The sequence below is a fragment of the Propithecus coquereli genome, unplaced genomic scaffold (genome assembly GCF_000956105.1).
Source record: "Propithecus coquereli isolate 6110/MARCELLA unplaced genomic scaffold, Pcoq_1.0 Scaffold62, whole genome shotgun sequence".
NCBI lineage: Eukaryota > Metazoa > Chordata > Mammalia > Primates > Indriidae > Propithecus > Propithecus coquereli.
The window spans coordinates 3,102,170-3,115,537 of NW_012152174.1; the positions used below are offsets into that span (position 1 = coordinate 3,102,170).

The window sequence follows — 13,368 nt, forward strand, 5'->3', positions numbered from 1 at the left end:
ATTCTTTGGGGAGACAGGGGAATTTCCATTCACAAAGAAAGGCAAATGTAAAGACTTCAGATGGAGCAGTAACAAAGAACCTTCAAAAGCATCCCCTCCCGCCTTGTGTTTGTATGTCGCCTAACAGAAGAACACAGCACGGGAAATCTGTGAGACACGAAATGCAATTTTTATTCGTTTATTAGAGAGAAAATAAATTATTATTATATCTAACTCCAACAAAACTCCAGCACTGTCCCCGAGAAGTGATTATTCAGCCCCGCGTTGTCATTACTAATAATTTCCCAGCCAGGCTGTAACTACCGATGCGAATCAGCCGGTGCCCGGCCCGTCTCCCACCCGCCGCTGCAGTTAGGGCTTGGCAAAGAGGATGCTCGGTATTTGCGCATCTGTGACCGGTCTTTGCTTTGTGTCTGTGCTCCAGGTGAGGAGGAGGAAGAGGAGCAGAAGAGGAGCTGGTGGCGGGTGGAGGCTGAGCGGCCCCCAGACCTTTGAGCGAGCCGCCACTCCCCCGCCAGAGAAGCCGCCGACTTCCCGCTCGCGCTGCCGGAGGACCTGAGCGCGGGTGTCCGGGACCCGGCGGCCGGGGGCGCCAGCCCCTCATGTTCCGCAGCAGGCGCAAATGTGAGCAGGCGGTAGCCGGGAAAGCCCTACGCCCCCGCCAGGGGGACCCGGGAAGCCCGCGCCGGCTCTCCTTGCGGTCGGCGGGGATCCCCTCCTCCAGCCCCGCCCCCACCCCACCTCCGCCCTCCCCCGGCCCCTGTGCCGAGGCGGTTAACCCTATCAGCGCCGCAGCGTGCTCGGGCGGGAGCGCAACGCATCCAATCCCGACTCCCGAGCCGGGCGGCAGGGAAAAATTGGGGCGTGGGGCTGGCGGAGATCCCGCGGCGGCCAAAGCGGGGCTTAGGCCCCGGGGTTCTCCCCAAACACTGCTGCACTAGCGTAACCAGGCGCCAAACTTTTTTCTCCCGAAAGTCATTGCCCCCGCAGTACTTGGCGGGCAGCCGGCAGCCCACTCTCAGCGGGACGATCAGGGAGAGGCGGTTGTGGGGCGAGAGGGCTGCTGTTTTGCAGCCCTAGGAGGCGTGCAGGCGAAGTGGTCCGGGTCTGCATTGTCCCTGCGTCTGCCTCGTGGCACGGGTGGCCCGACGTGCTGCAGTGCCTGGCGCAGGTGATCCGGGCAGCGCATCAGGCACAAGTCAGGGGGCAGCAGCGCGGGAGGGAGGGGCGCCCCGTTCTTTTCTCCTCCCCCTGCAGCCTGGCTGCACTGCATGGGGTCTTTCCATCCCGGGCAGTGCTCGGGGGCGTTCCTAATCAGCATATGGAATCTCAGTCCTCGAGTGCCCTAGCCCTGGCCTGTCCTGAGCCCCCCAGGGCTTCCATCCTGCAGATTCCCCTCCCCATCTCCGTCTCTCACACACTCTCCCCTAAGCCGCGCGCGCCGCAAACTCAGTCTCGGTCCCCGCAGGTGATGTCATGCCCATTGTTTTGGTGCGCCCAACCAATCGGACTCGCCGCCTGGATTCTACCGGAGCCGGCATGGGCCCTTCCTCGCACCAGCAGCAGGAGTCCCCGCTCCCGACCATAACGCATTGCGCAGGGTGCACCACCGCCTGGTCTCCCTGCAGCTTTAACAGCCCCGACATGGAAACCCCATTGCAGTTCCAGCGCGGCTTCTTCCCAGAGCAGCCGCCGCCGCCGCCACGCTCCTCACACCTGCATTGCCAGCAGCAGCAACAGAGCCAGGACAAGCCGTGCCCGCCTTTCGCGCCCCTCCCGCACGCTCACCACCACCCGCACCTCGCGCACCAGCAGCCGGGCAGCGGCGGCAGCAGCCCATGCCTCCGGTGCAACAGCTGCGCCTCCTCCGGTGCCCCGGCGGCGGGGGCGGGGGCGGGGGATAACCTGTCCCTGCTGCTCCGCACCTCCTCGCCCGGCGGCGCCTTCCGGACCCGCACCTCCTCGCCGCTGTCGGGCTCGTCGTGCTGCTGCTGCTGCTCCTCGCGCCGAGGCAGCCAGCTCAATGTGAGCGAGCTGACGCCGTCCAGCCATGCCAGTGCGCTCCGGCAGCAGTACGCGCAGCAGCCCGCGTCCGCCTCCCAGTACCACCAGTGCCACAGCCTGCAGCCCGCCGCCAGCCCCACGGGCAGCCTCGGCAGCCTGGGCTCCGGGCCCCCGCTCTCGCACCACCACCACCACCCTCACCCGGCGCACCACCAGCACCACCAGCCCCAGGCGCGCCGCGAGAGCAACCCCTTCACCGAAATAGCCATGAGCAGCTGCAGGTACAACGGGGGCGTCATGCGGCCGCTCAGCAACTTGAGCGCGTCCCGCCGGAACCTGCACGAGATGGACTCAGAGGCGCAGCCCCTGCAGCCAGCCGCGTCCGTCGGAGGAGGTGGCGGCGCGTCCTCCCCGTCTGCAGCCGCCGCCGCCGCCGCCGCAGCCGCCTCGTCCTCAGCCCCCGAGATCGTGGTGTCTAAGCCCGAGCACAACAACTCCAACAACCTGGCGCTCTACGGAGCCGGCGGCGGCGGCGGCGGCGGTGGCGGCAGCGGGCACGGCAGCAGCAGTGGTACCAAGCCTAGCAAAAAGAAGAACCAGAACATCGGCTACAAGCTGGGCCACCGGCGCGCCTTGTTCGAAAAGCGCAAACGGCTCAGCGACTACGCGCTCATCTTCGGCATGTTCGGCATCGTGGTCATGGTCATCGAGACCGAGCTGTCGTGGGGCGCCTACGACAAGGTACGGGCTTAAACACCTGCCCACCCTGCCAGAGTCGGGGGCCGGGTGGTTGGGATGTGCACGGGCGGGAATGCGTTTCTTGCGGGTCCCCAGCCTTCCCGGGACTATCAGGGGCGCCCGCCGGGACAGCGGGCGCGGCTAGGACGCGCACTCCTGGTCAGCTAGGCAACTCGGAGAGGAACCCTTTCCGCACGCAGCCGAAGTTCTTGAGGCAGTAAGAGTGGCCACCGCAGTCGGGCATATTAAGTAAGTGGTTACGGGAGTCGGTAGGGAAAGCACCTGTATTTTTCCCCGGGTGCTTGTATTTAGGAGGCCCCTTCTAACCCGCAGCGCTTAAACTCAGGAGTAACTTCCTCTTCGGTTTCGCGGGGTAGAAGCGGCGGCGCTTTGGTCCGCGATGGCGCCAACCGGGCAACCCAACCACCCGTCTTCCCAGCTCTGCTCTCCTCTCGCTCGTTTTGCGGCTGAGTGATCTGACAGATCACGGAGCCAAGACAGGTGTCCCCGACCCCGGTTCTCCTGAGAGTTCAGGTCCACTTGTGGGGGACTGTCTGACCCCCGGGGTCTGGGAGGTGGTTAAAAGTGCTTCTTGCTTAAAAGTGCTTCTGTCTGACTGTGTTGCAGGCGTCGCTGTATTCCTTAGCTCTGAAATGCCTTATCAGTCTCTCCACGATCATCCTGCTCGGTCTGATCATCGTGTACCATGCCAGGGAAATACAGGTAACTTAGGTTCTGCTGTTTATGAATGACCCAAAGCCATGCAGACAGCCTGGAGAAAGGCGAGGCAGCAGAGGCTTTTTCCAAGCCGTCATGTCCTTGCTTGAGGTTACAGAAGACTCATGATGTATTCTTATGTTAGCAACTGACCTGTGCTTTCAAGAAGTTAAAAACAGCACAAGTCAGTGTAGTATGTAAACATGCAGTAGTCTCTGGGGTGTATCTGCTGAACCCTTAAGATTTTCCCCTCTGTTTTTCAGGTAGATCTTTTCCAAATCAGACACAACATTTGTTTTCCTTAAGACCAATTATGCGCTAGCCTTAATCTAGGGTAAACTTGTGTGTTTGTTTGAGACACTTCTTCCTCCTGGGTGCGTCATTATGGGAGATTGTGTCTGTCTATATCATCTTCTATAATGTAGCACAGAGAAGAAAATAGATTCATGAGTTGCAAGTTAATTTATATAAATAAGATAAAAAACCTCCAACCTTTGCTATATGCCTTAACATTAAAAAAATCTGTCGTAAGTTTAGAAAGCAAATTCTGTATATCTAGTAGTTTAATAGATTCTTAGCCACAATCATGTAAGTTTAGAATACATTTTCTATATGTCTAGTAGTTTAGTAGATTCTTGCCTACAATGGTTGTTATTTTTTAAAGGTAATTTAAGAGTTAAGGCCTCTGGCCTTGTGAGCTGTTTTGTTAGCAAATGTTGGTTTTGTTTGAATGCAGTCAGGAGTTCTCTTGTTAGATTTGGCTATTATTGCCCATATCAGAATACTATTTATAAAATTTGTGGGTCATCCTGTTAGTTGTTAGCCTACAATCAAAGGAATATTAAGATTTATGAATTAAAATATCTTGTTTTCAAAAATCAGAGAGCTTGGGATTTTCCAGGTTAGAATATACACAAATATGTATTTTTTTTATTTTTTTGAGGGGTAGTTGTTAGACATTTGGGGGGTCTATGAAACCCTCAAATTTAGGCTGTCTTCCTGTAGACTGCCTCAAATTTAGACTGCCGTTCAATTTAAAAGATTATATAGGACTTGCCATTTAAGTAATTTAGTATTAATTTAAGTTAAATTAATTTTAAATTAACAGTTAGCAAACACACACTAAATATGGAAGTAATCGATTTTAACGATTGCCCAAACAAATGAAAGATTCACATGACCCCAAGTGAGGAAGGAGAAATTACTTCATCTAGTTTTCATATTTGCAAAACTTTAAAGCATGTCTTTTTGGAGGGATGAGGTTAGAGAATGAGAATTAGAAAGCGTGAGAGTATTCAGAGATAAGTAATAAAACTGCACTGCCAAAACAAGACAAACACATTTGAATTTTTTTACATTTTAATAATTTACATAGATTTATTTTTAATTCCGTACTAGTAATGGTGGCTTTTGAGGTTCTTTCCTATGTTTTAAAATGATACTAAAATATAATTTAACATTATGAGTTTATCTTTCCTTCATTTTCTACACTTAATCTTAGCCAAAAGGCAGAGAAGTGATATCCTTTTTTCATTCTGAGTTGAAGGGTAGACAATTAGAGCTGCAAGGAACAAAATAGGTCCTTTAACTCAGTTCACAGAAGAGGAACCTGAAGTCAGAAGAGATGAGTAGCTTGCCAGGCCACACAGCTAGATCATGCACAGTGAGAACAGACCCTGCCCTCCCAGTTTCCAGTCCAGAATGCTTCCTGCTGCGCTCTGCTGCTGCATGCGGAAAGCCCAGAAACATGGATATTTCTTTGCACATTTTCCTCTAAATCCAAGAGTTTAGTATATGAATGGGGTTAAACTTAAAATATTTTTCCGAAGTGTTTTTACATATTTTTAAAAATTAAGTAACTTAAAAAAAAATGTTTTGCTTGGAGGCCAGAGCGGTTTTACTTATTCTATTCTGAAATGAGAGACCTTGCTGGTTTTTATGAAACATTTTTGCCTGTTCCTTCTGAAAATCACACAGCTAAACAAGCGTTCATGGGGGAGGACATTTGCTGGTATTGACATCAAGAACAAAGTGTCTTGAAAACACTGACTTCTTAAGAATTACTGGGAGATTTTTTGAAATAACTTATAGGAGTCTAAGAGGAGTTACCAAATGTTAATTTTGTTATCTTTAAAAAATCGATACCATATTAGAACTGTTGAAACTCCCAGAACTCATAAAATATAGGAAATCATGTTTTCATAGATTATTTCATGCTTGAAAACTTGCCACTCATTGGCTAATTTTGAGGACTATTTCTGTTATGCACATGCATAGATACGTTGATTAGGGTATGTATAACATGAGTGAAAATATGAGGACATGGATTAACCCTCTTCAGAGAATAAGCACAGTGAACTTCACTGTTGGACAACATAAACATCTCAGAATGTTAGATTTTTTATATTCGGTTTATTTTACATGTTATATGGTTTCTGTTAAACCCACTGCACTTAAGATAATTTCAGAATAGATGTTTGAGTAATATCATTTAGTTATTTTGGATGCAGCTTTCACACTCAGTGTTTTATCTAGAGAGATTTCTCCCTAAAGCTGGAGCTCCAAATTCTCATTTGAGATGCTTTTATTAAAAAAAAAAAAAAAAAAAAAAAAAGGACAAAATACATTTGAAGACCCTGAGCTGAGTCAAGAACCAGAGAAAAGCAGGAATGTTCTAATTTGTCCAGAGAATAGAATCAACAGCGCTGTCAAAACACCTGACTTTGAAACTCAGTGACACCAGCTGCACAGGCTTATGTATCTGTGTGGAAAATGACGAATTGTGCCTCCTCTTTTTTACTTACTGTTGTCACTGCTGTAGGTGTATTGTTTTTCATAAAAAGTTTTAAGCTAATGGGCACTTCTCAGTTCCCTGTAAAGAATTCCAAATATATTGATTAGCTTTGAGTTAAGGAACTACTAAAAGCAAGGTTATGCTGCCATTCGTAATCTAAAATGATAGTTTTTCTTTTCCTTTTTAGCATATTGGTACAACGATCGCATAGTATCAGCTAGCTAGTGTGGGTTTCTGGTACATGATATGATTTCTCACTGCATTCAGGAAAAGCGTGATAGCTGATGTTCTGGCTCTCTGTCCGCCGGAATTGCTTAACGAAGCTTGGGAGGCCCTGACATTTTCATGGAGAACCTTGGAAAGCAAGTCAGTGTGACCTTTTATAAAATGTTTATACACACTCTGGCAAAATACGATGGTTCAGGTGAGTCATGGTCGGAAGTGCTTGAATTAAAATAGTGTGATGGGGACGCTTTGTAAAAACCCAGCTCAGTAAATTTCAGCTGTGGTGTCATTTTTCAGTACCACAGACAGCTCAATGCACCAGGCTATAGTTTGTTCATTTCAGTAATTACTTTTACACCTCACAACCAAAAATGAAATCACTTTTTTTTTGGTCATAATACTTAGATAAAATCAAATTTAGTGGGAACACATTTTCAGCTAAGTAGATATTAGACTTTTTCAGGTAGACATTGAACTTGCTTTCTGTATCTATCAGTAAAGCCAAAAAATAAATGAACAAATGAATGAATACGTAAATAAACAAATCAACTTTAATAAATGCCTGTGTATTGTGACCTTCTGGCAAAAGAAAAATACTACAGGGATTGTTTTTATACAGTTTGGAAAGGTCGCTCAATACTAAATAAGTAGCCTCCACAGCTCAAGTCTCAAGGTCAAATGATAAGAAAAATAGAAGCATACTTTTCAGTGACTTTTTTTTGTTTTTTTGTTTTTTTTGCTTCCACCCCCACAGTGTGGTTAGAGATATTTCTCTGATGGAATAAGTACAAAACAAAGTTGAAATACCCTTTGAGATCTTCAAGATCAGAAAATTTCATTGTAGATTTCACTTCATCTTTTCAACTTTAGTGTACTATTAATATTATTTTTCTTGTGGAGGCAATTTTAGCTGGAAGAGTTGTTTGGGATTTTGAGATAGGCAAACAGAAGATTATAAGCTGGTAAAGACAGCCCCTTGGACTGATGTCTGATTTTTCTCATTCTCATGGAACTTGGAGGAATGGCAGGCACTACTGGCAAACATTTTCACTTCTTTGTTTTTGTAATATGTGGTTGATCCTTGAACAACATGGGTTTGAATTGCATGGGTTCACTTATACATGGATTTTTTTCAATAAATACAGTGGGCCCTCCGTATCTACAGGTTCTGCATGGGCAACCAGACGTCATTGAAAATACATTATTCACCGCATGTGAAACCCACAGATAACAGACGGCTGGCTTTTCGTATATGTGGGTTCTGGAGGGCTGACTATGGAACTTGAGTATGCGCAGATTTTGGTATCTGCAGGGATGCTTGAACCAACCCCCCGCAGATACTGAGGGATGACTGTTGTAATAAACAGCATTAGGAAACGACTATGATTTTTCTTTGGTATCTTTTGCCAGTGTAATAACTCTACTCATCTTCTGTTAGCTTTTTAGAGATGAACTATATAGCTCTATAACTGGAAGAACAGAAAAATGAAAATTTCTCTTCATTCGTGCGTTAAAGCCACATAAATGAGGGAGGAGCGAATGAGGACGGGGGCATTAGCAGCCTGTGAAGGCATCTGAGCTGCTTGGGGAGGGGTGGACCCTCACCCACTTAGTAGGCTTCCTGGTTTGCCGTGGAAGGCTGGGAAAGAGTGCTCGCTTTCCCACTCCTGTAGAGAGCAAGCGGATACTTGCCGACCATGCAGAAAATACTGTATATAATTGTTATTATTAAGAAAATAACAAATACGCATGGTAAAAGTAATTCAAACAGTACAGAAGAGTATGAAATAAAAAGTGAAAGTCACATTCTATATTCCCTCAGTCCTGTTGCTCAGTGGTAACCACTTTTAAGTTTCTTATATATTCTTCAGAATTTCAAAAATGAATATTTAGATATGTTTATATATACACATACTTTGCTTTTATTCCTTAATATATCTAGGAGACTTTTCCTCATTAGCAATAGGGACTTAGGTCATTCTCTTTTAGCAGGTACATAGAATCGTATTTTAGGGACGTACTCTGGTTTACTTTACCAGCCCTGTGCTGAGAGCTGATAGGCAATTTGGAGTTTTCTAGGTTTTTGCTATGACAAGCAATACTGAAATAAACATCCTTGTATATTTTTTGTAATCTACTAATTAGAGTATTTAAACATGGTAAAATTCCAGCAATAAGATTGCTCAATCAAAGGGAGTTTGCATTTTAATTGGAAAGGTGTTACCCACTAGCCTGCAGAAAGGTCGTCAGAGTTTATATTCCTGGCTTCCTCACACGTTATTCCTCCGCACATTGTCAGTGCTCAATGCTACAAAAAGGAATTTTTACTGTCTTTGGCTTTTTAAAATCTAAAAAGTTTACTGTGTTTCTAAAAAAAGTGTTTTGTTTTTTTGGTGAAAAACTATTTAAGGACAAAGCTCATGGCCTCATAGGCTTCTTTGCATCTATTTTGTGACATCTAGCAGTGCCTTATCAAATCTGTTGACAAACTGAATGATCATCGTAAAGATGCGATCAGAAGCAAATTATTTGCCACAGTTTTCTTATTTTAGTTTAAAAAATTTGGAGGAGGTTGGTGATGATAAAGGAAGCCAGAAAATAGAAGAAATGATCTTAGATTGATCTTTAGGTCTCTGCTATATCTACGAGACAGATGCAAATTACAGCTGCAGGTTGACGGTACGACTCCGAAAGATAGCGAGGTGGCAGAGTTGCCCGAATTGCTTTGTCGATGGTGTTCAGCTCGGTGACCGATGTCTACGTTGCCAGCAACCTCTGCATCAGTGGTAACAAGACTCTCAATACCTTTGACTTTGTGTATACGCTGTAGTAACGAAATCACTCAGGACTAATTTTCTCCGCCTGCCTGTGTAAAGATCTCTGCATTATTAATGGGTGTGATGCTAAATAAAGCGATCCTGGTGTGTTTACAGAGCAGTATCACAAATGAATGAAGAGTGGAACTTTAGGTTTACCACAAATGGGTAGGCTTGAGCTTCCAGCCCGTTTCTGGGCCATGTTTTGTGCAGCTTGGAGAGAAGGGCACTGTGGCCTGTCGTCATCCCAAACCACACCTGGCAGGGAGGATAGAGGAAGCCTGCACTGATTTACCATCAGCGGAATTACGTTTGGTCAGGATATAAAGTGGTTTTGTGGAGTTGTTTTAGAGAGAATTTCTGCTCATTAAGAAATAATACGATATTTAGTACTTCGGGAGTATATTTTCAACCTGAAACTCCTTAAGAGTTCTTCGTATAAAACTAGAAATTACATGGAGGGGACCTTAATTATCGTCTGGCCCAGGATCCCACCAGCATGGGAACACCCTTTATGTCATCCTTGATAAAAACAGTCACCCAGTTTCTGCTTGAATCCTCTTTCCATGATTATCGAGTCACGTGTACAACGTTGTCTGTTTCCTCTCCAGACAGCTATTTTGGGGAAGATATTTTTTTCTGTTCAGATGAAGTCCCATTCATTCCATATTTAACATTTTAAAAGTTTTTGAACTCTGTAAATACAATGGGGAATAAGACAGGAAAGATCCCTTTTCTCTTGGAGCTGATATTCCAAGGTGGGTTTAAGGAGAGATGACCAAAAAAAAAAAAAAAAAAAGGAAAGAAACAAAATTCCTGTAAGTTGCCATAAGTGCCTTAAAAGGGATAAAAAGGACTGAGAGAGAAAATCGGGAGGTCAGGGTATGGGCAGATTCTGTGGGAACAACCTGTGGAGAGGTCTAGGAGACCAGGAGTTCACTGTGCATAAGCACGTGAGAGCAGAATGGTACCGAATAGAGTGGGAGGGGATGCAGGGCTCTGATATTGGAGGGTCCTGAGGCCATGGTAAGGATTTGTGGCCTTTTTTTCAGAGTGCAGTGGGGAAGTCATTGAAGAGTTTAAAGCAGGGGAGACGCATAATCCAGTTTAATGTTTAAGCACGCCTTGTTTTGATGCTCTGAGAAGACTGGTCTGGAGACTGTTAGGAGGTTCCTGGCAAGCTGTGTCCTAGAGAGAGATGCTGCTCACTCGGTTGGGTAGCAGCAGTGGAGAACAGAAGAGGGCTGCTTGGAGACCAGTGTCGGAGGGAGAGTGGGCTTACTTGTGATTTGGATGTGGCAGATGAGAGCCAGGGAGTCTAAGACGCTGATCGTCAATGCTAAGATGATTCATGAGGATATGGTTGGAGCAACTGAGTGTATCATGCTGAGAAAGGAAGACTCAAGTTGAAGGGCAGAATGTGGAATCAGGAATTTGTTTTGGCATAATACATTTGAAATGCTGCTGATTGTATTAATATATGGGAGTCTGGAGTTCAGAAGAAAGGTCTGTACCAGAAATTTAAATTTGGAGTTATCAGCATGGAGACTGTTTAGATGCACAGGAATTTGATGAAATCACTGAGAGAGACTAGAGAAATGAGACAGTTGGGAGTCGATCATCCTCTGACATCTAGAGGTTGAGTAAAGGAGGAACTAGAAAGAAGAGACAAGAATGAATTGTCCCTGAGGTGGAGGAGGCCAGGAGATGGGAGGGTTTTAAGGAGGGCACAGCGTTCTATTGAATGCTGCCAAAGTCTGTTAATGTGGGGGAGAGACAGGCTTTTTGCATATGGCAAATTGAAGGTCATTGCTGACCTTGATGAGCAGTTTCAGTGGAGTGAAGAGACAGAAAATAGATTGTCATTTCCAGCATAACAGAATAACTCGGTTCCTTCTTTCACAGGGTCACAGTGAAACATTTAAACATTAAGTCCCTTTAAATGCCCTCCTAGTTAAATAATCTCAGTTTCTTTGAATGTCCCTGATCACACGCTTCTGGACTTACTCAGGTTTTTTGAATTCCCTCTTCAAAGAGGAAGTTCAGACATGTACCCAGTACTTTCCGGTAGGATCTTCCAGTGGAGTTGTGCTTCTCTTCATCAAAAATGCTACATTATACCGCCCGTTGTTAGTCTGGAATGGTCATTGCTTCACAGGAACTGTTGCCACGGGACACTTGCAAAATCGTTACTGAACTAAATGTTCAGCTTTACGTTTACTAACCATATTAAGTAGCCTCTTGATTTCAGACTGGGGTTTCAGCCTGTCAGAGTTGTTTGAATCATAATTCTGGTGTTTATTTGACAAACACTTGTTTAGGTTTGGAAAATCCTGTGTATGGAAAGTCTGTGGAATTGGCAAGACTCCAAATTTCAACTTGGTGTTAGATTCTGTTCCAGAAACACGGTCGTTATTAGTGGCTCTTCCTCCGTTTGCTGTTGACCCATTTAATTCTGCTTCCTAGCTTTACGCTAGGTGTGAGTTTGAAAAGTGTACCTTTGGAACCCATGCCCATAGCATGAGTAAGCCAGGATCAGAGTTCAGAAGTAAGTTCTTTTTTTGTTGTTAGCCATCTGCTCGTCCATGTTTGGCATAGCCTTTCAAGTCATAACAACTTTATGAACCTGACTATTGGCCGACATTTCTCTAGTTTGTTTATATGAATGTTATGAGGACTGTCTGATCTCTTGCTAAAATCCACCTCTCCCAGCTACAATGTCAGGATCTCCTAGTCTATTAGTGATATGCAAGAAGAAAAGAAGACTCATTTGCTTATAATTTTAAGTATTATAAGCTACATGGTCTAATGCTTTTCTCTTAAAAATTTTGTTTTTTTCCACCAGATTATAAAGTTAATAACTTCATGTTTGAAAATTTGTAGAACATAGGAAAATATGAAAAGGAATATAAATTAGTCTAATCTTACCACACAGAGATGATTATTATTTATGTAATAATGCATTTATTTCAGGTTTATGGGCATGATAGTTGATATATATCTGTGTAAGGAAATTTTATATTCTTTTCATATTGCTTTTTATTGTTTTTCCCATGTTTAAACATTTTTAATACTGTAGCTGCAAGTTTTTTTTCATCATTTAGGTATCAATTTAATGCTTTCCCTTATTTTGGACACTTAAAAATTAGAATCAATGTATTTTAAACAATTTTTTATAATGAATACCCTTGCTGATGAACTATTTATTGTGAGCATCTCTGATTATTTTCTAAGGATAAACTGAAGAGAGAGAAATTACTGAGTTAAAGGATATTATGTAAGACAATTGATAGTTTGTAAAATGGTTCTCCCAAAAGTTTCTATCAGTTTTTTTATTTCTAAAGTTCTTATAAACCACTTTATTAATAACTGATATGGTTATTTATGGAGTATCTAGGCTCAACGTACCAGGTAGTATCTTGAGTCCTGTGCTGTGTAAATCTGGGAAATTGCTTCTCTATAGTATCCTATACCTTCCTATTTCCCCGTGATCTTGGTTTCTAACTATTGGCTACCCATGTTGTAAAAGGGTATCCCTTTTTATTAATTAAAGTTTATATAGAAACAGTGTGAAAGCAATATTGGAAGACATCTTTGTCCCAAAATGTTCCCAATTCTTTTTATTATGGGAAGCCATAAAAACCATAATTTCTGAAAATTTTCTCTATAAACTTTCCTGTTAAGCACAGTAGTCAGACTCTCCTTTGGGTTGTTTACTGTTTTTGCAATAATCTTATGGCTTTGCACATCACCTTTGGAGCCAGTCTGTCTGGGCCCATTCCCAGCTTTGCCACTAATCGGCTGTGTCACCTTGGATAAGTTAATTAATCTCTCTGAACTTCAGTTTCCTTGTCTGTAAAATGAGGAATATAGAGTACCTCTCTCATCAGGTTGTTATGAAGATTAAGTGAGTTAATATATATAAAGTACTTAGAACACTGCCTGGCATGTGGTGAGGGCTATTTGCGTGCCAGTTGCTGGTTATTGTTCACTATTTCGGGGTTTGTTGGGGTGGAAGGGGAGGAATTGGAGCCCAGCCTCTCTAGGCTTTGGGAAACAGTGGTATTTTTTTTT

At 44.4% G+C, this 13,368-nt stretch overlaps 1 protein-coding gene across 1 annotated transcript in view; it reads left to right on the top strand.

Moving 5' to 3' along the window:
• Positions 1-1,476: 1,476 nt before the first annotated feature.
• Positions 1,477-13,368, top strand: part of KCNN2 (potassium channel, calcium activated intermediate/small conductance subfamily N alpha, member 2) — a 141,867-nt gene continuing 129,975 nt past the window's right edge. Inside the window, exons 1-2 of the mRNA XM_012659561.1 lie at positions 1,477-2,745; positions 3,370-3,465. Of these exons, the coding sequence (XP_012515015.1) occupies positions 1,477-2,745; positions 3,370-3,465 (1,365 nt within the window). The remainder of the gene's footprint in view (positions 2,746-3,369; positions 3,466-13,368) is intronic.